At 37.4% G+C, this 24,173-nt stretch overlaps 3 protein-coding genes and 1 pseudogene across 5 annotated transcripts; all 4 read left to right on the forward strand.

The window, feature by feature from the left end:
• The first annotated feature begins 5,144 nt into the window (after nt 1-5,144).
• LOC148583548 (protein NRT1/ PTR FAMILY 5.10-like) lies at nt 5,145-8,887 on the forward strand (annotated as a pseudogene). The gene is made up of 6 exons (XR_015909089.1): nt 5,145-5,275; nt 5,364-5,581; nt 5,686-6,239; nt 6,316-7,128; nt 7,418-7,492; nt 8,309-8,887. The product of XR_015909089.1 is annotated as a protein NRT1/ PTR FAMILY 5.10-like (transcript).
• Nucleotides 8,888-12,529: 3,642 nt separating this feature from the next.
• Nucleotides 12,530-14,806, forward strand: LOC132190548 (protein NRT1/ PTR FAMILY 5.10). Its single transcript, XM_059605571.2, has 4 exons — nt 12,530-12,733; nt 12,820-13,037; nt 13,138-13,655; nt 13,970-14,806. Exons 1-4 carry the CDS (start codon nt 12,598-12,600, stop codon nt 14,784-14,786), a joined length of 1,689 nt encoding a protein of 562 aa, XP_059461554.2. The 5' UTR covers nt 12,530-12,597; the 3' UTR covers nt 14,787-14,806.
• Nucleotides 14,807-15,262: 456 nt separating this feature from the next.
• On the forward strand, nt 15,263-18,422 carry LOC148583549 (protein NRT1/ PTR FAMILY 5.10-like). The gene is made up of 4 exons (XM_088510537.1): nt 15,263-15,487; nt 15,588-15,805; nt 16,049-16,593; nt 17,618-18,422. The coding sequence occupies exons 1-4, from the start codon at nt 15,364-15,366 to the stop codon at nt 18,420-18,422; spliced, it is 1,692 nt and encodes a 563-aa protein (XP_088366663.1). The 5' UTR covers nt 15,263-15,363.
• Nucleotides 18,423-18,464: 42 nt separating this feature from the next.
• On the forward strand, nt 18,465-23,033 carry LOC132190547 (protein NRT1/ PTR FAMILY 5.10-like). Of its 2 annotated transcripts, none has more exons than XM_088510535.1 (5): nt 18,465-18,555; nt 19,639-19,802; nt 19,896-20,113; nt 20,579-21,123; nt 21,693-23,033. In XM_088510535.1, the coding sequence occupies exons 2-5, from the start codon at nt 19,679-19,681 to the stop codon at nt 22,525-22,527; spliced, it is 1,722 nt and encodes a 573-aa protein (XP_088366661.1). In that variant the 5' UTR covers nt 18,465-18,555; nt 19,639-19,678; the 3' UTR covers nt 22,528-23,033. The 2 variants fall into 2 exon arrangements, with proteins under 2 accessions (XP_088366661.1, XP_088366662.1); XM_088510536.1 differs by having other exon boundaries at nt 21,720-23,033.
• Nucleotides 23,034-24,173: the final 1,140 nt, after the last annotated feature.

The raw sequence follows: 24,173 nt of genomic DNA on the forward strand, positions 1-24,173 counted from the left end.
TTAATATTTTAATATTTTGTTTTATATATATTTTTTAAAAATAAATTTTAGTTAGGACATGTGGCGAAATTGTGGTTGTTGGATGACATTGAATGGCTAGGATTTGAGAAAAAACTGATGGGCAATTTTTGGAAGATTGTCGGGGATCCTGATCCCTCATCCTCACGACTGAAAACCAATCCCATTCAACCTCAAGCTAAAACCCATGGCCGCACATCACTGGCCAGCCCATCGCCGACACTGGAACATGCCGCCATCGCATAGACAGAGACCCACCACCATCGTCCAGGTCGATACCACCGGCCTGATTCGATCTCCACCACCCATCGGCCAGATTTAAACCCCCTGCCCAGTCCACCACCCAGCCCACCGCCCAGATTCGTATTCCACTTTCTCTGATCAGACACCCACTTTCTCTGTTTTTGATATATGTTGTTTTTTCTTCTTTTGGTTGCTGAACTTGCTGATCAAGTTTACTTGTCAGTTGTCAATCGAATGATTTGAATTGTATTATAGATTTTACGATTTGGGTATGCTAAAAAGATAGACTTTTTTGGTGTCCTTTCTACGCAAGATTGTTGTGACCTATGTTCTGAGTTTTGAAGGCTGGGTGTTGGAATTGGCTTGCCTGCCAAGTGCCAACTGATTATGGTTAACATCCATAGCCAAAAGGTTAATGCAATTTGACATTGACTAAGTCAAATGAACTAAGTCTCTGCAGCGACTCTGGGAGTTCTCACTAAAATCAACCAATTTTAGAACAAAAAAACTCTAATATCCCCCAGGAGCTTTTCGGATAACCGGTTCTTGCTTAAATTTATTGCTTTCAAGTCATAGAAAGCTTCAATTAGGGGTAGGCAGATTAACCGGTTATCGATTACCGGTCGTGTACCAGTTTCGACCAAACCAATATTAACCGCAACCGATATACCGATATTCTTATCGGTTAAATTTTCTATACCAGTATGCTTATCGGTCTGGTTAGAAATTTTATATCGGTTAACCATTTAACCGATATAAATTGTTAAGTAGGGATGCCAGAACGACGTAGTTTTGAGATTATATATATACCTATGTAACCTTATCTGAATTTGGGTTTGGGTAGGTTCGGATTTTTTTTAGTGATGGCATTGGATGGGATTTCTTTGCCTTCGGTGAAAGCATTTTTCATTAACTAGTTTTGTTAGTCTAATTAGCATTTATTATGTTAATTAGTCCATTTGCTTTGGAAAAATGTATTTTATAATATAAAAAAAAGTTGTGGTGGATCAATATAAAAAAACTTCAATTTTTAGCCAAAAAAAACAAATATTTGGGCCCCAACAAAAAGTATTTGGGCTCTCAAAAGTTAAAAGAACTCATTTTTGGCCCAACAAAATAAATCAATATAAAACCGTTAACCGTGTGCCGTTATAATCGATAATTTCAGTTAAAATTCCTATTGGTCCGATATCAGTTAATAAATCGTTTAATCGAAAATTATCGGTTAATAACCGATAAGAGCCAAAACCGGACCTTTTGACTGATACTCAGGCCTAGCTTCAATTCCTTCTTGAACACTCCTTCCAACAAATTATCAAGCAAATCAAGCACCTGATGCCCCAATAAAAACCATATTCCAACTGGCAATTTCTTAGAAAATTTCCAATAAGATTGTTTCCGGCAAAAAATTTCTCAGAAACCACTCTCGACGATCCACATTTTCGAAAAAGGCCATCTAGGATCGACCTATAGAATCTGGCGGTGGGATGGATGGCGTGGTGGGGGTGGCCGCCCAGCCACCCTCATAGGCCTGTGGGTGGCAACCTAGCCACCCCCTAAACCACCGTTTTTAAATTAATTTTTAAATTTCTTTTTTCTCAAAATGACGTCGTTTTAGGGGCATTTTTTTAATTGATTTTTTTTTTTTCTCAAAATAGCATTTTAATAACTTAACCTTGCCAAAACAACTCGTATTGAATTTTCCATCCAATTTGACGTTAATGACTAATAGAGTGGCCAAATTGCAATTGTTTGGTAGTTTGGGTGACTACTTTATTACTTTTTGAACATTAGGAGATTAAATCGTAAATGACTGGTAGTTTGGGGGGGTTAAATTATATTTTTTCCAATTTTTTTTATTGCGTAAAAAAATAAAATAATTCAATTATTTGTTTTGTGGTTAATATATATATTGGTTGTGTGGCTATCCTAAGTGGAGGATGGGTAGCCGCACAACCATCCCTATCTGGTTGGGGTGGCCGCGCAGCCACCACAACAGGCCAAGGGTGATCATGTGGCCACCTCTCTCCTCCATTGAGGGTGGCTTCGCAATCACTTTAATTTTCTTTTTTTCTTTTTAAAATTTTTATAAGTAATGCTCTATATTTGTTTGGGTTTCTCAAAATAAGTAAGTGTACTCTATAGGAAACATTTTTTTCAAATGTGGAACCCAACCCTAAAAACACTTATCACCTTATGTCGCATAAAAACACTTTTTCAAACCAAAAACACAAAATGATTATTCAAATGCGTTAACAACCATAACTATAATCTTTCTTTTAGAAGCTACTTGTACTCTAAGGAAACGTCTTTCTTTGCTTTCTCACATGTATTTTGATCACATGTCAGTTTAAGAGACCGAGTTTGAAGAATTTATTCTAGCCCGGTTTGAAGAAAAACTTTGCATACAATAAATCATCCTAATCCTTTGTTCCTTGTGCAGGCCATTGCCTACATTGGAGGTGTTCTTTTTCTCGTCTTTGCTGCAGGAACATTGATTGAGATAGTAACTTAGAGATTAAAAAAAAAAAAAAACCTTCTACTTGAATCTGAAATTAGAATTTGTGCTTCTTTTCTTTTTTTATTTTTTATTTTTTTAAAAAAAACTCATGGAACACCGATTCCTTCTATTTCCATTCGAGAAGTATGATTATTGTACTTGTCTTAATTAATCGTATGTAATCATTTTGATAATGGCTCCCTTCATGGATTACTTGTACACCAAGTTGAATACATTCTGTTTGAATACTATGAGAATATCTTGGCTACTCTGCACCATATGATGGTCTTCGAGCTAAAAGCCTAAACAGCCTGCATTGTTGTTTATATATATATATATATATATATATATATATATATGCGTTTATTCGACTTAAACTCGATACGCAATATTTAGGGCCAACAATCTTTGATACGACTCGTGTGTTAGAATATATGATTAGATTTGATTTGAATACAAACAAATCTAATTACCTAAAGGTAGGAAGAGATTATAATTGAATCTAAAATCAATTACAATTATATTTGAATACAATCAAATTTGATCATATATTTTAACACCGCAAACTCAACACGCAAACACAAATTTTATTTTTTAAATTACATTTATAATAGGCGAAGTACAAGCTGATTACAAAGTCTCTTGCTATAAGTGCACTGTTGCAAATGATAACGTGAAAAAACTCTACTACGAAATCATGTTAGAATAAGTAAGATGATGAAATAAAGGGGGTGAAAAATAATAAATAACACAAATGAAATTGACCTTGTTTCCTAATGAGGAGTGGCGTGACTAATCAATTATATTGCGTGTCAATCGATAATTGGTTGTGATGTTGATATATACGTATTTAGCCATTTTCATTAAACAGCTATATTGTAGAGATCATTTTGAACATATAGCTTATCTCATTGATCTCCAAGATGCTTTTAATAATAGTGAAAAAAAAAAAAATAATCACAATATTTAATTAAAATGGACACAACGTTAATACTTTGTGTTAAAAAGGCTATTGCATAGGGGTTGACCTTTAAAAAGGATGAAATAATAAATTTAACCAAAATCTTTCGAAATAACCATTAAAAATCAGATTTGTACTTTATAAAACTGACATTAAAAAAAAAAAACTGAAGATTTCCTGTTATTTATTATTGATAGACTTTTCCTTTTTATTTTTTATTTTATTTTTATGGTTAGTTACTTAGTTTTCTTTTCTTTTTCTTTTTTACTGATTAATAATTATAAATGATAAATTTAGGTTTTCAATTGTAAAAGTAAGGGTATTTTCGAACATTTTAGTCAAATTTGATTTTTCTATTCAGTTTAATTATTAACGAAGTGGCCTTTTTGCCACAAGTATGTCTAAGTGACAAACTTGTTGGTTCGTGACTTTTTTGTTTTGTTTTTTCTATGAAAATAACTAGTAACCGAAAGGACTTTAACCCAAAATTATAATTGTCAGTTCGTGATCGGAATTGGCAGCATTTTTATGCCTGATTGCAAGTGCTCGGGCAACAAATTTAGACTTGTTTGGATATATGAGTCAATTAATTAAAAGTTTTTTTTAATTGCTTAGCACTGACAATTTTTGACACACTTCACAAATTTAATACAAAATTATCGGATTATAATTAAGTGGTTTAACATATTTAATTAAATATGTCAGATTAGAATGGACCTATATAATCTTAACTCTATACTTTAACACTATTCAAACCTAACTATCGTTATTGAAGGTTAATAATTTTCAATATCAACTGTTTCAAAAAAAAATTTCAATATTCACCAAACACAAAAGTACTAGTGAGTACACACTCAATTTGTTTCTTTTTTTTAGGGAAAAATATATAAAAAAAAAGCCTTCCAAACTAACAGTCGTTTTCGATTTAGCCCTCTAATGTTTTAAAAGTGATAAACTAGCCCCCTAAACTACCAAACTATTACATTTTGGTCACTCCGTTAGTCAAAACCGTCAGTTTGAACGGAAATTGAAAAATGACGTCGTTTTGTTGGAGGCTACTTTATCACTTTCAGAATATTATGGGGCTAAAATGAAAACGGCTGGTAGTTTGGGGGGCTTTTTTTATATTTTTCCCAAAAAATTTTTTTTTTCATAAAAGGGCATTGTAGTAACTTACCCCATAACAAAACGACGTCGTTTTCAGTTTCCGTCCAAACTGATGGTTTTGACTAACGGAGTTGCCAAAATGTAATAATTTGGTAGTTTGAGGAGCTACTTTATCACTTTTGAAACATTAGATGGCTAAATCGAAAACGACTGATAGCTTGGGAGGCTTTTTATATTTTTTCCTTTTTTTTATTAAATTGTTGTTGCAGAGTAGAACTCACGGTACTCGCCTACAAAGCGACCAACAAATTAAATTCTCGAAAGCAAAATGGCCACCATCGAAACACCACTGCTATTGGACCCCGTCGGTGGTGTCGTCGACTACAAAGGCCGTCCGGTCCTCCGATCAAACTCTAGCGGTTGGAGTTCCGCATCTTTCATCATCGGTAAGTTAACAACAGGCCCACCGGCCCCATGCATGCATAAGCATATGTAAATGAGGAATGAAAATTTTACTACTTTTGATTGTTATAGGTGTGGAAGTGGCGGAGCGGTTTGCGTATTGTGGGATCAGCTGCAACCTTATAATATATTTGACGGGGCAGCTGGGGCAGTCAACGGCCACCGCGGCCGAGAACGTCAACGCGTGGATCGGCACGGCGGCGCTGCTTCCTCTTTTGGGTGCGTTTGTGGCCGATTCATTTCTGGGCCGCTACCGCACTATTGTCATTGCTTCTCTCGTCTACATCCTCGTAATGTTCACCCCTCTCTCTCTCTCTCTTTCTCTCAATTAAGTTGCTGCTACACAAGAAAATTGAAAATTCCTCTGCTAATCTATCTTTGAATTGAAAAACAGGGACTGGGGTTGTTGACTCTGTCGGCTATGCTTCCTTCTCTAAGCACTTCTTCTGACAACTTAGACACCAAAATCGTACTGGGTTCTTCAAATCAGGTCCAAGAAATCTTATTCTTTGCATCTCTGTATATAGTAGCTGTTGGGCAGGGGGGGCACAAGCCTTGTGTTCAGGCTTTTGGGGCGGATCAGTTTGATGGGCAAGATCCAGACGAGTGCAGAGCCAAAAGCTCATTCTTCAATTGGTGGTTCTTTGGTGTATGTTCGGGTGGCACGGTAACAACAGCGATAATGAGCTATATACAAGACAACCTTAGCTGGGGCCTAGGATTTGGAATCCCCTGTATTGTGATGATCTTTTCTTTGGGCGTCTTTTTGGTTGGCACTAGGACTTATCGGTATAGTGAGAAAGGGAAGGAGAAAAGCGCATTTGTGAGAATTGGTCGTGTGTTTGTTGCCGCACTGATGAACTGGCGGACCACCCCTTCCACTGTAGCTACTGAAGAGGAGGAAGTTTGTAGAGCCCTCCCGCACCATAATAGCTCCCAACAATTCAAGTAAGATAACTATTTAATCAAACGGGGATATAAACTCCAGTTGTAGAGTGATTTTGATCCTCTATGCATGTTGCAGGTTCCTCAACAACGCCTTGCTGTCTTCAGATGCTTCAAAAGAAGAAGGCGAGGTTTGTACCGTCAATGAGGTTGAAGAAGCAAAGGCAGCTCTTAGGCTTGTTCCAATTTGGGCAACGAGTTTGGGATACAGCATTGTGTATGCGCAAACCTCAACTTTCTTTACAAAACAAGGGGCTACCATGGACAGAACAATTTTCCCTGGCTTTGACATACCAGCTGCTGCGCTACAATGCTTTATTGGACTAACTATTGTACTCTTCATTCCAGTTTATGATTGCATTCTTGTTCCTACAGCAAGAGCTTTCACCAGGAAGCCTAATGGCATCACAATGCTGCAGAGAATTGGAACTGGGATGGTTATATCTGTCATCAGCATGGTTGTTGCAGCTCTAATTGAGATGAAAAGGCTCAAAACAGCTCAAAAGTATGGGCTGGTTGATATGCCGGATGTGACCATTCCAATGAGTATTTGGTGGTTAGTTCCTCAATATGTTTTGTGTGGAATTGCTGATGCTTTCACCTTGGTTGGTCAACAAGAATTCTTCTATGATCAGGTCCCAGTTGAACTGAGGAGTGTGGGTATCGCCCTCTATCTCTGTTCTATTGGTGTTGGGAGTTTTTTAAGCAGCTTTCTTGTTTCCATAATTGAGGAAGCAACTAGCAAGGATGGCCAAGATAGTTGGTTTGCTGATAATCTGAACAAGGCACATCTTGACTATTTTTATTTGGTGCTTGCTGGAATCAGTGTAGTTGCATTCGTTGCATACTTGTATTTTGCAAGATCTTACATTTATAATAGGCAAATTACAAGGTGAATACAAATTCCCTTGTCGTAAGTGCATTGTTATAATAGTTTAGAAGCCATATTAGAATGGTTTCAATGATATGTTAAAAAAATCTTAAAAACAAATGAGACCTGCTATACTTAATACAAGATGAATATTACATATTATTCTCTCAACCCCATTTTTTTTTTTCCAAGAGCTTCTATTCGTTTATTCATCTTCTCTTTTTCCATGAATACTCTTTCTGAAAGTATAGCAATTAATGTCAATGTGATTGATATCCAAACAGAGGAAATTTATTATATTTAAAAAAAGAAAAAAAGAAAAAAGAAAAAAGAAAGTAGAGAGTCTTCGTTACAATATAATTAATAGCATTATTAGTACAATAGCGTTGTAAACAGTTCAAAAAAATAAATAAATAAATAAATAGCGTTGTAAAGGTTTCATAGTCTCGTGTTTGGTGGTAGTAGAGAAGAATATTATTACAAAAAAGTGACATTTTCGTTGATGGGGGGCAATAATTCAACCTTGTCAATCAGCACAAGCAAACGTAATAACAAAACATGGAAAAAAGTGTTGTGTACGAAATATATTTACGTTGGTGTCAATTAATGTCAAAGAAGAAATGGCCATCTATACGATCGAGGCCCTAACTGCTATTAGACACTGTCGATGGTGCCGTTGACTACAAAGGCCGTCCGGTCCTCCGATCCAGCTCCGGCAGTTGGAGATCCGCATCTTTTATCATATATAGGTAACACTCGCACCGAATCCAACGTGATTTGTTTTTTTATTTTTTTTTTTAGCATGACTATTAGTACTCTTTAAAAAATAGTAAAAAGTAAGGGAAAAATATTTTTTAGACCCCTAAACTACTAGTCATTTTTATTTTAGCTCATAATGCTCAAAAAGTGATAAAATAGCCTTCAAAATTACTAAACAGTTGCAATTTGGCCTCTTTGTTAGTCAACACTGTGAAATTGGATGAAAAATACAAAACAATGTCGTTTTGGTAAAGTTAAGTTACTAAAATGTCCTTTTGGAAAGAAAAAAAAATTAAAAATGCACCCCCCCCCCCCCCCCCCCCAAGAAAAAAAAAAAAAAACCCTAAAAGTTTAGGCCTTTAGGGGTGGCTCGCCGGCCACCCCATGGCCTATGAGGTGGCTCACTAGCCGCCCCATAGGCCATGGGGGAGTGGCTGGCAAGCCACCCCGTCTACAGTCTTTTCCTCTACTGCGGAGATGTCATTGCTGAAATTTGTCAAAAATGCATGGTCCACGCAATTCGGGAGCTCACTAGTAAATGTTCAACGGAAAAGATGGCGGTTATCTGGTACGACGAGTGCATAGTACGCTACTCCAACGAGTCTATCTTCTCCACCGTGACCGTAAGACCTAGAATTCACATGTGGAACACACAGAACATCATCGAGCAGGACCTGTTCAACCAGCTATTGAACAAAACAATGACCCAACTAACAACTGAGGCTTCCAACTTTCCGATTGGTGTTAAGAAGTTTGGGGCTAAGGAAGTGAATTTTTCCCAGTTTCAAAATCTGTACAACCTTCTACAGTGCACGCCAGACTTGTCCAGCGCCGATTACAATAGTTGTCTTCAGGAAACCGTCTTCCTATATATTCTAGTGGAAAACAAGGGGGAAGAGTTCTCTTCCCTAGTTGTAATGTTAGGTACGAGTTGTACCAATTCTATAATGAATCCACATCGCCCGCACCAGGCCTTGCACCTCCACCGACAGGCTCTGTAGCTGGATCAAAAGGTAATTAAAGTGGACCGCTCATTTCACTGCTTTCATTTTCTTCATTATTATTATTTTTTTCTTCCACTCAAAATGATGTTGTTTTGGGGGGGCATTTTTTAAATTGATTTTTTTTTTTCCAAAAGGGCATTTTAGTAACTTAACCTTGCCAAAACAACATAGTTTTGAATTTTTCATCCTATTTGACGGTAATGACTAACAGAGTGACCAAATTGCAACTATTTGGCTGTTTGAGGGTTACTTTATCACTTTTTGAATACTAGGGGGACTAAAACGAAAATAGCTGGTAGTTTAGTGGGCTTTTTTATATTTTTTCCAAAAAGTAAGGAAAAAATATAAAAAAGCCTTCTAAATTACCAGCCGTTTTCGATTTAGCCCCCTAATGTTCTAAAAATGATAAAGTACCCCCCAAACTACCAAACTATTGTATTTTGGCCACTCTGTTAGTTAAAACCGTCAGTTTGGATGGAAACTGCAAATTTACGTCGTTTTGTTATGGGTAAGTTACTACAATGCCTTTTTATGAAAAAAAAAAAAAAATTGGGAAAAATATAAAAGAAAAACCCCTAAACTACCTGTTGTTTTCATTTTAGCCTTCTAATGTTCAGAAAGTGATAAAGTAGCCCCCAACAAAACTACGTTATTTTGCAGTTTTCGTCCAAATTGACGGTTTTGACTAACAGAGTGGCCAAAATGCAATAGTTTGGTAGTTTGGGGGGCTACTTTATCACTTTTGAAACATTAGGGGGCTAAATCGAAAACGGTTGGTAGTTTGAGGGGCTTTTTTTATATTTTTCCCAAAAAATAATTTCTCAAGTAAAATTTTTATGAAAAAAATATAATTTAGCCTCCAAACTACTAGCTATTTACGATTTAGCTTCCCAATGTTCAAAAAGTAATAAAGGCCTTATTTGGTAAACAATAAGCCATTTACAATGCACTGTTCATGATTGGTGAGAAAAAAAATGAGTGTAATAATTAGTATAGAAAACTGAAAAAGTTGTATTGAAAAGTTTTGTTTTGTAGCGATTTTTTTTATTTAAATAGTAATAAAAAATAAATTATGTAATATAAAAGGTGAGAATATTTTGATGTTGATTTTTTTTGAAAAATGAAATGAATAGTGTGGTGCTGTTTGCCAAACACTACCAAAGTAGCCCTCCAAACTACCAACCAGTTGCAATTTGACCACTCCGTTAGTCATCACTGTCAAATAGGATGAAAAATTCAATATGACATCATTTTTGTAAGGTTAAGTTACTAAAATGCCATTTTGAAAAAAAAAAAAAAAAATCAATTTTAAGAAGGCCTCCAAATTATTTTTTGCCAACCATTAATTGAGTGACACATCATCTTATAACAAGTTAAAAAATATTGTTGAATACACCTGATTAAAACATTCTAACCTCATCCTTACGATTGAAAACCAATCCCATTCAACCTCAAGCTGAAAACCATGGCCGCACATAACTGGCCAGCCCGCCGCCGACGCTGGAACATGCCGCCACCGCACAAACAGAGACCCACCACCATCGTCCAGGTCGATACCACCGGCCCGATTCGATCTCCACCGCCCATCGGCCATATTCAAACCCCCTGCACAGTCCACCACCCAACCCACCGCCCATATTCATATTCCACTTTCTCTGTTTTTGATAGATGCTATTTTTTCTTCTTTTGGCTGTTGAACTTGCTGATCAAGTTTACTTGTTAGTTGTCAATCGAATGATTTGATTTGTATTATAGATTTTAGGATTTGGGTGTTTTTTCTTCTTTTGGTTGTTGAACTTGCTTATCAAGTTTACTTGTCAGTTGTCAATCGAATGATTTGATTTGTATTACAGATTTTACGATTTGGGTATGCTTAAAAGATAGACTTTTTTGGTGTCCTTTCTACGCAAGATTGTTTATGATTGTGACCCATGTTCTGAGTTTTGAAGAATGGGTGTTGAAATTGGCTTGCATGCCAAGTGTCAAATGATTATGGTTAACATCCATAGCCAAAAGGTTAATGCATTTTGACATTGAGTAAGTCAAATGAACTAAGTCTCTGCAGCAACTCTGGGACTTCTCACTAAAATCAACCAATTTTAGAACAAAAAAAACTCCAATATCCCCAGGAGCTTTCCGGAGAACCGGTTCTTGCTTAATTTATTGCTCTCAAATCAAATTAAGTTTCAATTCCTTCATGAACTCTCCCTCCAGCAAATTATCAGACAAATCAAGCACCTGATGCCCACGTAAAAACCATACTCCAGCTGGCAATTTCTCAGAAAAGTTCCAGTACCATTGTTTCCGGCAAAAAATTTCTCAGAAACCGCTCTCGACGATCCACATTTTTGAAAAAGGCCATCTGGGACTAACCCATAGAATTTGGCGGTGGGATGGATGGCGTTGTGGGGGTGGCCACCCAGCCACCCCCTAAACCACCATTTTTTAATTAATTTTTTAATTTTTTTTTCTCAAAATGACATCGTTTTGGAGGCATTTTTTTATTTATTTATTTTTTTTCAAAAGGACATTTTAGTAATTTAACCTTGTCAAAATGACTCGTATTGAATTTTTCATCTTGTTTGACGGTAATGACTAATAGAGTGGTCAAATTGTAATTGTTTGATAGTTTTGGAGGCTATTTTATTACTTTTTGAACATTGGGAGGCTCAATCGTAAATAACCGGTAGTTTGGGGGGCTAAATTATATTTTTTCCAATTTTTTTTTTAGTCCGTAGAAAAATAAAATAATTCAATTATTTGTTTTCTCAACTAAGAATTAGAGAAAGTGAAATGTTAACTAAAATTAAATTTACTAAATTAATTAATATAGAATTAAGGAAAAGGAAATGAAAAAAAATTTAGGGCTTCAAAGATTTACCTATCATTCTTTTACATGTTCTTGAGATACAACAACTAAACTAGTCAAATGTAAAATAAATTTAGCATACCTAGGTCGGTTAATATATACGTTGAATCTAATAACATGTCACCAAATAAATTATGCATTCAATATATTTTTAAATCATAACAAATAATAATAAAAAAAAGTAATCATTTGACATATTCAAAAATCATATATTTTTTATCTACATGTAATTTTTTCTCAAAACAAAAATCATTGCCAAAAAGAAAGGCATGTATTGTTCCTGCTGGAAGCATTTGTTTTTATCCACGTGTTTTATATTTTTTTATTTTGTTGGAGACATATTACACATTATTTTCTCAACTATATTTTATCATTTCCCTTTATAAATTTAACTAATTTTTATTGAATTTATAAAATAATATGAATCTCACATAAATTTAATAATAAATTTACATTCACCATATAAAAATTGGTGAATAATACTTAGAACTTTTTTTTTTTTTTTTTACATGTCCGCACAAAAAGTAAAAGAAATATTCGAACTAATGACATCCGTTATATTAGGCGTTACCTCAACCAATTGAGTTACTTTTTTAGAACAATAATCAAAACTTTTTGTTATCGTTGAAGGCCATTTTTTGGGACCTTAAATATAAAAGAAAAAAGACAGGCGGGGCCCATTAAGTTCCGCCACGTACATGGGTTATTATTGTATGACTTACAGACAAAGTGACAAGTACTAAAACCCAAAGGTTCCAAACTAAAATATTGTCAAACATATAAAAGAAGTAGCAGATCAGAAGCAAACTTTGAAAAGAAAATATTTATTAATTTCCTCTGTTTCAATTCGTCCCATCGATGAAGAAATGGCCGCCACAGCCAACCCTCGAAGCACCACTGCTATTAGAGACAGTCGGTGGCGCCGTTGACTTTGAAGGCCGTCCAGTCCTCCGATTAAAGTGTGGGGGTTGGCGGTCCGCATCTTTCATCTTAGGTAAAAGTCCCACTCCCAACCCCCATGAGCATATTAGGAATGTTTTGAATGAAAATTGTATTACTTTTGAGTTTTGATTATCCTAGGTGTGGAAGTGGCGGAGAGGTTCGCCTACTATGGGATCAGCTGCAACCTCATAACGTACCTCACTGGGCCGCTCGGCCAGTCCACGGCCACCGCGGCCGAGAACATCAACGCGTGGTCGGGCACGGCGATGTTGCTTCCACTTTTGGGGGCATTCGTGGCCGATTCATTTCTGGGCCGCTTCCGCACTATTGTCATTGCTTCTCTCATCTACATCCTAGTAATGTTCACCTCTCTCTCTCTCTCTGTCTCTCTCATGTTGCTGCTACACAAGAAAATTGAAAATTTCTCTGCTAATCTATGTTTGAATTGAAACACAGGGACTATGCTTATTGACTCTGTCGGCTATGCTTCCTTCTCAAAGCACTTCGTCCGACTCCATAGACACCAAAATCAAACTGGGTTCTTCAAATCAGGTCCAAGAAATCTTATTGTTTGTATCTCTGTATATAGTAGCTGTTGGGCAGGGGGGGCACAAGCCTTGTGTTCAGGCTTTTGGGGCGGATCAGTTTGATGAGCAAGATCCAGAGGAGTGCAAAGCCAAAAGCTCATTCTTCAATTGGTGGTACTTTGGTGTGTGTGCAGGCAGCACTGTAACAACAGTGATGATGAGCTATATACAAGACAACCTTAGCTGGGGTCTAGGATTTGGAATCCCCTGTTTTGTGATGGTCTTAGCTTTGGGTGTCTTTTTGGTCGGTGCTAGGACTTATCGGTATAGTGTCAAAGGGAAGGGGAAAAGCCCATTTGTGAGAATTGGTCGGGTGTTTGCTGCTGCACTGAGGAACTGGCGGACCACCCCTTCAGCTCTCCCGCACCATAGCTCCGAACAATTCAAGTAAGAGAACCATTCAATGAAAATGTCACACAAAAAAGAAAAAAGAAAAGAGGAATGCTAGTTGCTACTTTTCATACTAATTTATTACATCCATATCACATCACACCAGCTAACATGATGTGTTTTAAGTGGCTTTCCAGAGTAATACTATTCTTTACACCCATATTTATGATATTCATTTCACTCAAATTGACATTGCATGTTTATTGTCATGTCCTTTTAATTATATGGTGGTTATAATTGTCTACTAAATAGCATTACTCTATATATAAACATGTTAGCATAGCGATTTTGATCCTCTATATATGTTCCAGGTTCCTCAACAAAGCCTTAGTATCTCGAGATGGTTCACAAGAAGAAGGCAATGTTTGTACTGTGAATGAGGTTGAAGAAGCAAAGGCGGCTCTTAGGCTTGTTCCAATTTGGGCGACGACCTTGGGATACGGTATTGTGTTTGCACAAGCCACAACTTTCTATACAAAGCAAGGGGCTACTATGGACAGAAAAATTTTCCCTGACTTTGACATACCAGCCGCTTCACTACAAGCCTTTGGTGGCTTGGCCATGGTACTTTTCATTCCAGTATATGACTGCATTTTTGTTCCTATAGTAAGAGCTTTCACCAGGAAGCCCCGTGGCATCACGATGCTACAGAGAATTGGAGCTGGGATGTTTCTGTCTGTGATCTGCATGTTTGTTGCAGCTCTGACTGAAATGAAAAGGCTCAAAACAGCTCAAGAATATGGTTTGGTTGATCTGCCAAACGTGACCATTCCAATGAGTATTTGGTGGTTGGTTCCTCAATACATTTTGTCTGGAATTGCTGATGTTTTCACCATGGTTGGTTTGCAAGAATTCTTCTATGATCAGGTCCCAATTGAATTGAGGAGTGTGGGTCTCGCCCTCTATCTATGCATTGTTGGTGTCGGAAATTTTTTAAGCAGCTTTCTTGTTTCCATAATTGAGGAAGCAACTAGCAAGGATGGCCGAGATAGTTGGTTTGCTGATAATCTTAACCGAGCACATCTTGACTATTTTTATTGGGTGCTTGCTGGAATAAGTGTAATTGCATTCGCTGCATACTTGTACTTTGCAAAATCTTACATTTATAATAGGCAAAGTAAAAGATGAACACAGTTGCCTTGCTGTAAGTGCACTTTTGCAAATTAAATAATAATACAGATAAATAAATAAATTTCTTTGAAACCATGTTAGAATAGTTTAGATGATGAAATAAAAATGAGTAGAATCTTCGTTACACCCCAGTCACGATTAGGCTAATATTATATGCTAGCATTATTAGAACATCTATATCTACATTAAGCTCTTCAAATAAAAGTTAAATTAAAAGAAAAAAGTTTACTTTTTAAAAAAAATAAAAAAAATAAAAAATGGAGAGTCACTATTAAAAAAATAATAAACTTTTTTCTAAAAAAAAAAAAAATGGAGAGTCACTATTAAAAAAATAAAAAATAAAATAAAAATGCTCATTGCTCACCTATATATTGAGGTTTAATAGTATAAGGTCGGTAGGAAGGAATATTATTACAAAAAGTATAATAATATTATTTCAATTATTTTTTCTTGATGGGGGCAATAATTCAACACACGCAAACGAAATAACAAAATCGGAAGAAAAAAAGTTGTGTACGAAATATCTTTCCCTTAATTGCTCTATTGGCGGCATGTGGTTGGTCTCGAATAAGAAATGGCCATCTCTACGATCGACGCCCCACTGCTACTAGACACCGTCGATAACGCCGTTGACTGCAAAGGCCGTCCGGTCCTCCGATCCAGGTCCGGCGGATGGAGATCCGCATCCTTCATCATAGGTAAACACTCGCACCGAGCCTTATAACTCATAAGCAAATGAGGGAATTTTTATTTTTTATTTTTTGTATGAGTTTTGAATATTAGACACGTGCAAATTAGGTGTGGAAGTGGCGGAGAGATTCGCGTACTATGGGATCAGCTGCAACCTCATAACGTACCTCACTGGGCCGCTGGGCCAGTCCACGGCCACGGCGGCCGGGAACGTCAACGCGTGGTCCGGAACGGCGTCGTTGCTTCCGCTTTTGGGGGCATTCGTGGCCGATTCTTTTCTCGGGCGCTACCGCACTGTCGTCGTTGCCTCTCTTATCTACATCCTGGTGCGTCTCTCTCTCCGCGCCACTGAATCGTATAAATTGCTTTTCTTTTAGAGTTCGAATTGTTAAAATTTTAATTATTTAAACTAAACAGATTTGGGAAATGTTTATGGAAGGTTTCGAATTTAGAATGAATTCAAATTTACAACTAAAACCCTATTAAATTGAAATCCCATGTCAATTTATTGTTTTATGTGAATTTTGGGAGGAGTGGCTTGTTGACATGGGTTGGGACGATGATCACAGGGACTGGGCTTGTTGACTCTGTCGGCTATGCTTCCTACTGGCACAACTTCTGACTACGTGGACAACAACATTTCGTTAGGTTCTTCAAGTCTGCTCCAAGTGACCTTGTTCTTTGTATCTCTATATCTTGTGGCCATTGGGGCCGGTGGACACAAGCCTTGTGTTCAAGCTTTTGGAGCAGATCAGTTTGATGGGCAAGATCCAGAGGAGTGCAAAGCCAGAAGCTCATTCTTCAATTGGTGGTATCTTGGCGTCTGTGGGGGTGCTGCAGTTACAATGTTGGTCCTAACCTATGTGCAAGACAACCTTAGCTGGGCTCTGGGATTTGGAATCCCTTGTATGGCGATGGTTGCTGCTTTGGTTGTTTTCTTGCTTGGTACCAGGACTTACCGGTATAGTACTAAAAGGGATGAGGAAAACCCATTTCTGAGAATCGGCCGGGTGTTTGTAACCGCTGTTAGAAATTGGCGCACTACTCCTTCGGCAATAGCTTTTGAAGAGGAAGCTCGTGGAACCCTGCCGCACCATAACTCTCAGCAATTCAAGTAAGAACAATGCTTTTCATCTTATATGGATATATCAAAAGGGAAAGGAAAAGAAAAATACTAACCAGCTAGATAGCTCTAATGAAGATTTTTCGTACTTTAAAGTCTTATATATGCTTTTATTTCAGCATACTCACAATGCCCTTATCAAATTTCAAGTAGAATTTGGATGTAATAGAAAAAAAAATATATATGATCAAGATGTCATATATCCCGTTTCTCCCTTTCCCACTTCCCCAGTGTCGTGTAGAAAAAGAAATCATGGGGCTTAATCACATCAGCCAAGGAGTGGCAGCAGAGTGTGCTCTGAAATTGGCTGAATGGGGTACCTTAGTGGATATTGCTTCTGAGCCTCTCCCTCCTATTTAGTTCCAACAATGCCGTTTCTCCCTTTCCCACTTCTCTAGTGTTGTGTAGAAATAAAAAAAGTTGTCATATATCCCACTAAAGCTACTCAGCCTATCATTTTTCATGAGGCATCTAAAACGAGTTTGCTTTGTGTTATGTAGCATTTCATGGAGGATAACTTGTTTCCCTTGACACTTACTTGGAATATAAATCAAATTCATTTCATTATTTTAATTTAATTTTAATTTGTGATTAGGGCAAGGTATACTGTATCATTGATGCTACACAAATGTGTTATTGCCTTCTCTGCTCTAATTCTATTACCTTTGGACATTTAGACGCTTCCTTTAGGAATAATTACTCTGGAAGATGACACCTAAGGAATCCCATATATATCACCAACTGAAAACCACTTGTACCACCTATGGTACAATATTGCAGTAGACAAGGAACTTCTGCTTCCCCAAAGATATGGGAAAAGAACACTATTAGGAACTCCTATCATATTAAAATAGAGACAATAAACTCCACCCACTGTGATCCACAACTATTGACTACTCTTGCTCTTCTTTTAGTAAAAAAAATAAATGGAAGTTGAGTTGCTAAAACAATTCTTAATTGCTTACTTAGGCCAAAACTCCTCATATAGAGCGATTTGGATCCTCCAATGTGGCAGGTTCCTTAATAAAGCATTGCTGTCCCCAGATGGTTCAAAAGAAGCTGGCAAGGTTTGTACCTTCAGTGAGGTTGAAGAAGCAAAGACAGTTCTTAGGCTTGTTCCCATATGGGTTACAAGCTTGGGATACGGTATTGTGTTTGCACAGATTTCAACTTTCTTTACCAAACAAGGGGCTACCATGGACAGAACAATTTTTCCCGGCTTTGAGATACCGGCTGCTTCACTGCAATCTTCTGTTGGCCTGTCCATTTTACTCCTCATTCCCATATATGACTGCATCGTTGTTCCTATTGCAAGGGCTTTCACCAAGAAACCATCCGGCATCACGATGTTACAGAGAATCGGAACCGGGATGCTTATATCTGCCTTTAGCATGGTAGTTGCAGCTCTGGTCGAAATGAAAAGGCTGAAAACTGCTCAAGAATATGGGCTGGTTGATATGCCAGGTGTGACTGTTCCAATGAGTGTGTGGTGGTTGGTTCCTCAATATGTTGTGTTTGGAACTGCTGATGTTTTCACCATGGTTGGCCTCCAAGAGTTCTTTTATGATCAGGTCCCAACTGACTTAAGGAGTGTGGGTCTAGCCCTCTACCTCAGTATTGTTGGCATTGGGAGCTTTTTAAGCAGCTTTCTAGTTTCTGTCATTGACAAAGCAACTGGCGGGAATGGCCGAGATAGTTGGTTTGCTGATAATCTTAACAGGGCACATCTTGATTACTTTTACTGGCTACTTGCTGTAATCAGTGCAGTAGCATTGGCTGGCTTCTTGTGTTGTGCAAAATCTTACATTTATAATAGGTGAAGTACAATGTAGATTCAGTCATCATCTTCCTTTCACTTCAATTTGTTGTAAGTAGTATGCAGATATATGGAGGCTGCACTATAATCCTTGGAAGAGGCAAGCAGCATATGGGATGGGAGGCTTCTATTGAAAGGTTAGCCAAGTGTATCTATTCGTAAATATACTGTGTAATCATCATTCTATTAGAAATTCAAAGCCTCCAACAATCCGTGTGTATACCCATCTAGAGCAGGCTTTGTTTATTGTATGAATTTGTACACTCCGATTGGATGAGGGAATTTGTGGAGAAATAAAAAAGGGTTGAGGAAAAGAAGTGGAATCCCTTGATTTGATGCTCTTTTAAGAGGGAACAAAGTATTTTGGAGGGAATAATGATACTCTTCATATTCAAACCTCAACTTACATTTTATACCAATTGACATGACGTGTTTTAAGTGATTTTCATTTTGTTTATTTAAATAGATAACATCTATTTAAAACATGTCATATCAGCTAGTATGATAAATTGGTACGAAAAGTAACATTCTTTTGGAATAATGATTAATTGATTGTTTATTGGTGGCTGTTGTTGTTGTTGTTTTTTTTTGAGCAATTATATAGTGAATAATTGATTGTTAGGATTTAGAATTCTTCAAAGGAACACCATAATAAGCATATCAATAGAACTCTTTGAATTTAATACCACTGACCGGAAAACAATAAAAGGTGTTTTTTTTTTAGAGTATTTGAAAAGTATTTTGTGTTTTGAGTTTAACACAACTGACAGAATTCTTTTTTTCTTTTCAAAAAAAAAAAAAAAAAAAAGAAAGCTTTTTTAAAACCATTAACAAATAATTCAAAATACTAAACACTTTTTTTTTTTAAAAAAAAAAAAAAAATTCAAATATGCACCTCATAAAAAAACACTACTCACCTTAATATCACATTAAAATATTTTTTCAAATAAAAATAAAATAAAATTTTATATATATATATAGGTGTTTGCTTTAATCTCGACTGAAGCCTATAGTATGGCCCAGATCCATTGTGAAGGCCCACTATCAATATCGAACCTATTGAAAGGCCCAGTAGTCGGGTCCATGACCGACCCTACATAAATTGTTTCCTCGATGGGGGGGCAATATTTCAATTTTGTCAGCACACGCAAACGAAATAACAAAATAGGAAAAGGAAACAAAAAGTTAATGTTTACGAGATATCTTATTATCTTGCACAGTTACACTTAGTTGCGGCGTGTGGTTGGTCTCAAAGAAGAAATGGCCGTCTCTACGATCAAAGCCCCACTGCTATTAGGCACCGTCGATGGCGCCGTCGACTACAAAGGCCGTCCGGTCTTGCGATCCAGATCCGGCGGCTGGAGATCTGCATCCTTCGTCATAGGTAAACACTCGCACCGAACCTAACTCATAAGCAAATGAGGGAATTTTTTTTTTTTTTTTTTTGGCGTTTGAGTATTAGTCACTTGCAAATTAGGTGTGGAAGTGGCGGAGAGGTTCGCGTACTATGGGATCAGCTGCAACCTCATAACGTACCTCACTGGGCCGCTCGGCCAGTCCACGGCCACGGCGGCCGAGAGCGTCAACGTGTGGTCCGGAACGGCGACGTTGCTTCCGCTTTTGGGGGCATTCGTGGCCGATTCTTTTCTCGGGCGCTACCGCACTATCGTCTTTGCCTCTCTCATCTACATCCTGGCGCGTCTCTCTCTCTCTCTCTCTGCGTCACTGAATCGTATAAATTGCTATTCTTTTAGAGTTTAATTATTTTAAATTAAACGGCTTAAATTTTAATCTCTTAATTAAAAAAAATATATAAAAATAAATAAATAAAGGGAAAAAAAAAAAGTACTTTTACGAGAAATGCTAGGAATACTAAATTTTTTACCAAGAGAGAGGCTTACCAAATTGTCATTTATTAGTATCCGATACATTTATCGTAATTAATTGTTTTGTTCGAGCTACGCATTAGTTTGGTAAGCCTTTCTTAGTAAACAAATTTAGTACCCCTAACATTTTTATTCCGTTATTTATTTGATGGAAATGTTAATAAACATTGGAGGTCTCAAATTTAGAATGAATTCAAACTTACAACTAAAACCCTATTAGACACCAACATTGGGAGGAATGCCTTGTTGACATGGGTTAGGATGATGATCACAGGGACTAGGCTTGTTGACTCTGTCGGCTATGCTTCCTACCGGCACCACTTCTGAGCATGTAAACACCAACATTTCGTTAGGTTCTTCAAATCAGCTCCAAGTAAGCTTGTTCTTTGCATCTCTATATCTTGTGGCCGTTGGGGCAGGTGGACACAAGCCTTGTGTTCAGGCTTTTGGAGCCGATCAGTTTGATGGGCAACATCCAGAGGAGTGCAAAGCCAAAAGCTCATTCTTCAATTGGTGGTATCTTGGCGTATATGGGGGCGCTGCAGTTACAATTTTGGTCCTAACCTATGTGCAAGACAACCTTAGCTGGGCTCTGGGATTTGGAATCCCTTGTCTGGCGATGTTTGCTGCGTTGGTTGTTTTCTTGCTTGGTACCAGGACTTACCGGTATAGTACTAAAGGGGATGAGGAAAACCCATTTCTGAGAATCGGTTGGGTGTTTGTAACCGCAGTTAGAAATTGGCGGACTACTCCTTCGGCAATAGCTTTTGAAGAGGAAGCTCGTGGAACCCTGCCACACCATAACTCTCACCAATTCAAGTAAGAACAATGCTTTTCATCTTATATGGATATATCAAAAGGAAAAGGAGAAGGAAAAACTAACCATTTTTCATGAGGCATCTAAAACGAGTTTGCTTTATTTTTATGTAGCATTTCATGGAGGATAACTCATTTCCCTTTGACACTCACTTGGAATATAAATCAAATTCATTTAATTATTTGAATTTTAATCTGTGATTAGGGCAAGGTATACTGTATCATAGATGCTACACAAATGTGTTATTGCCTTCACTGCTCCAATTCCATTACCTTGGGACATTTAGATGCTTCCTTTAGGAATAATTACTGTCGAAGATGACACCTAAGGAATCCCTTATATATCACCAACTGAAAACCACTTGCACCTATGGTATAGTATTGCAGTAGACAAGGAACTTCTGCTTACCCAAAGAAATGGGAAAATAACACTATTAGGAACTTCTATCATATTATGATCCCCAACTATTGACTACTCTTGCTCTCTTTTTGTAAAAAAAAAAAAAAAAAAAGGAAGGTGAGTTGCTAAAACAACTCTTAATTGCGTACTTAGTCCAAAACTCCTCATATAGAGCAATTTGGATCCTCCAACGTGGCAGGTTCCTTAATAAAGCATTGCTGGCCGCAGATGGTTCAAAAGAAGCTGGCAAGGTTTGTACTTTTAGTGAGGTTGAAGAAGCAAAGGCAGTTCTTGGGCTTGTTCCCATATGGGTTACAAGCTTGGGATACGGTATTGTGTTTGCACAGATTCCAACTTTCTTTACCAAGCAAGGTGCTACCATGGACAGAACAATTTTTCCCGGCTTTAAGATACCAGCTGCTTCACTGCAATGTTCTGTCGGCCTGTGCATTTTACTCCTCATTCCCATATATGACCGCATTGCTGTTCCTATTGCTAGGGCTTTCACCAAGAAACCCTCAGGCATCACGATGTTACAGAGAATCGGAACTGGAATGCTTATATCTGTCTTTAGCATGGTAATTGCAGCTCTGGTTGAAATGAAAAGGCTGAAAACTGCTCAAGAATATGGGCTGGTTGATATACCAGGTGTGACTGTTCCAATGAGTGTGTGGTGGTTGGTTCCTCAATATGTCGTGTTTGGAACTGCTGATGTTTTCACAATGGTTGGCCTCCAAGAGTTCTTCTATGATCAGGTCCCAACTGATTTAAGGAGTGTGGGTCTAGCCCTCTACCTAAGTGTTATTGGCATTGGGAACCTTTTAAGCAGCTTTCTAATCTCTTTCATTGACGAAGCAACCGGTGGGGATGGCCGAGATGGTTGGTTTGCTAACAATCTTAACAAGGCACATCTTGATTACTTTTACTTGTTACTTGCAGGAATCAGTGCAGTCGCATTGGCTGCCTTCTTGTGTTGTGCAAAATCTTACATTTATAATAGGCAATAGGCGAAGTACAATGTAGATTCAGTCATCATCTTGCTTTCACTTCAACTAGTTGTAAGTAGTATGCAAATATATGGGGGGTTAAGTAGCATGCAGTATAATCCTTGCAAGAGGCCAGCAGCATATGGGATGGAAGGCTTCTATTGAAAGGTTAACCAAGTGTATCTGTTTGTAAATATACTGTGTAATCATCATTCTATTAGAACTTCAAAGCCTCCAACAATCCGTGTGTATACCCTTCTAGAGCAGGCTTTTTTTAATGTATGAATTTGTACACTCCCATTGGATGAGGGGATTTGTGGATTAAAAAAAAAGGGGTTGAGGAAAAGAAATTGAACCCCTTAATTTGATGCCCTTTTAAGAGGAAACATAGTATTTTGGAGGGAAGAATGCTACTTTTCACATCAATTTATCATGCTTATTCCATACCGTTTGTCATGTCTATTGGTATGATAAATGGGTGTGACAAGTAATATTATTGTTTTGAAATAATGATTAATTGATTTTTTTATTTCCCTTCTCTTTTTAATGATTAGTTGATTGTGAGGATTAAAAGTTCTTCAAAGAAACACCATACTAAGCATATCAATATAACTCTTTGATATTAAGCTCAAAACAAACAACCAAAAACCTTAAAACACTCTCCTCTCTCCTGAAGAAAACCCAGCCGCCGCCCAAGTTTGAGGAGGAGGGTAAACCTTATGGTCTCCCTCTTCCTCCCTCCTTTAATAGTTTTTGGCCTTCTTTCCTTTTGAGTTTATCTCTTTTAGGGATAACTCATTTCTCTCTAGATTTTTTTCTAGATTAATTTATCGTCTCTGACGATTTATCTCCGATTCTCATGAAACAACAGCAGCAATCTCCCTCCCTCGCCTGTCACTTCACAACCCTCACAGGTTGTCTCTTTCATCGTGTTGCAGGCCGGATTTGTAGAGCCTCAAAAATTAATTTTTTCAAAGTCAAATTTTCTCCACCAACTCTGGTCTGAAACGCACCACTCCGCCAACCTCACTGTCATCTCGGCTTCCAGGTTCCCCTTTCCACTCCGCACCCCGACAACCATGTGTCGGAGCATGGACCACACACTCCAACGAGTGGACCTCATGCACCGTGCAATCTTTCCTCCACTTCAGCTGCTGTCTTTTGAGCTTTTGTTATCCTGCTTTATGTTGTTTTTGTGTTGTTATTTTAAGATTTTCACAATCCAGTTGAGCTTCAGACTTTGTATTTATGTAAGGAATCATTTTTCCATTTTTTTTTTTTCATTTAAGTCTCCCTGATTGTGAAGAAAATCCTTTCTTCTTCCCTTTTTTTTTTTTTTTTTTTTTTTTTTTTCTACTTAATCTTTATAGTTTCGTTAGAAGCTTGTCTAGATTAATGTTCTGAAGAGTATTCTTACTCTAGATGGTTGAATCCATCAAGTGCGTCGCGGCTTGCATTAGCTGCAACCGCAAAGTTTTGTTCCAGGTCTCTTTCCACTCCATGAAAGTGCTTGGAATCCGTCTGAATTATGCTCAGCACCATAGAAAACGAAGTTAGGAATATATGGGTCTATCCTATACGGAAAATTGAAACAACAAAGGTCAAACAAAGCACAGAAAAGTCATTTTATTTGAATGTTCTATTTAGAGAGATTTTTAAATATGCAC

Source organism: Corylus avellana, chromosome 9 (genome assembly GCF_965113065.1).
Source record: "Corylus avellana chromosome 9, dhCorAvel1.hap1.2, whole genome shotgun sequence".
In the NCBI taxonomy this organism is placed as follows: Eukaryota; Viridiplantae; Streptophyta; class Magnoliopsida; order Fagales; family Betulaceae; genus Corylus; species Corylus avellana.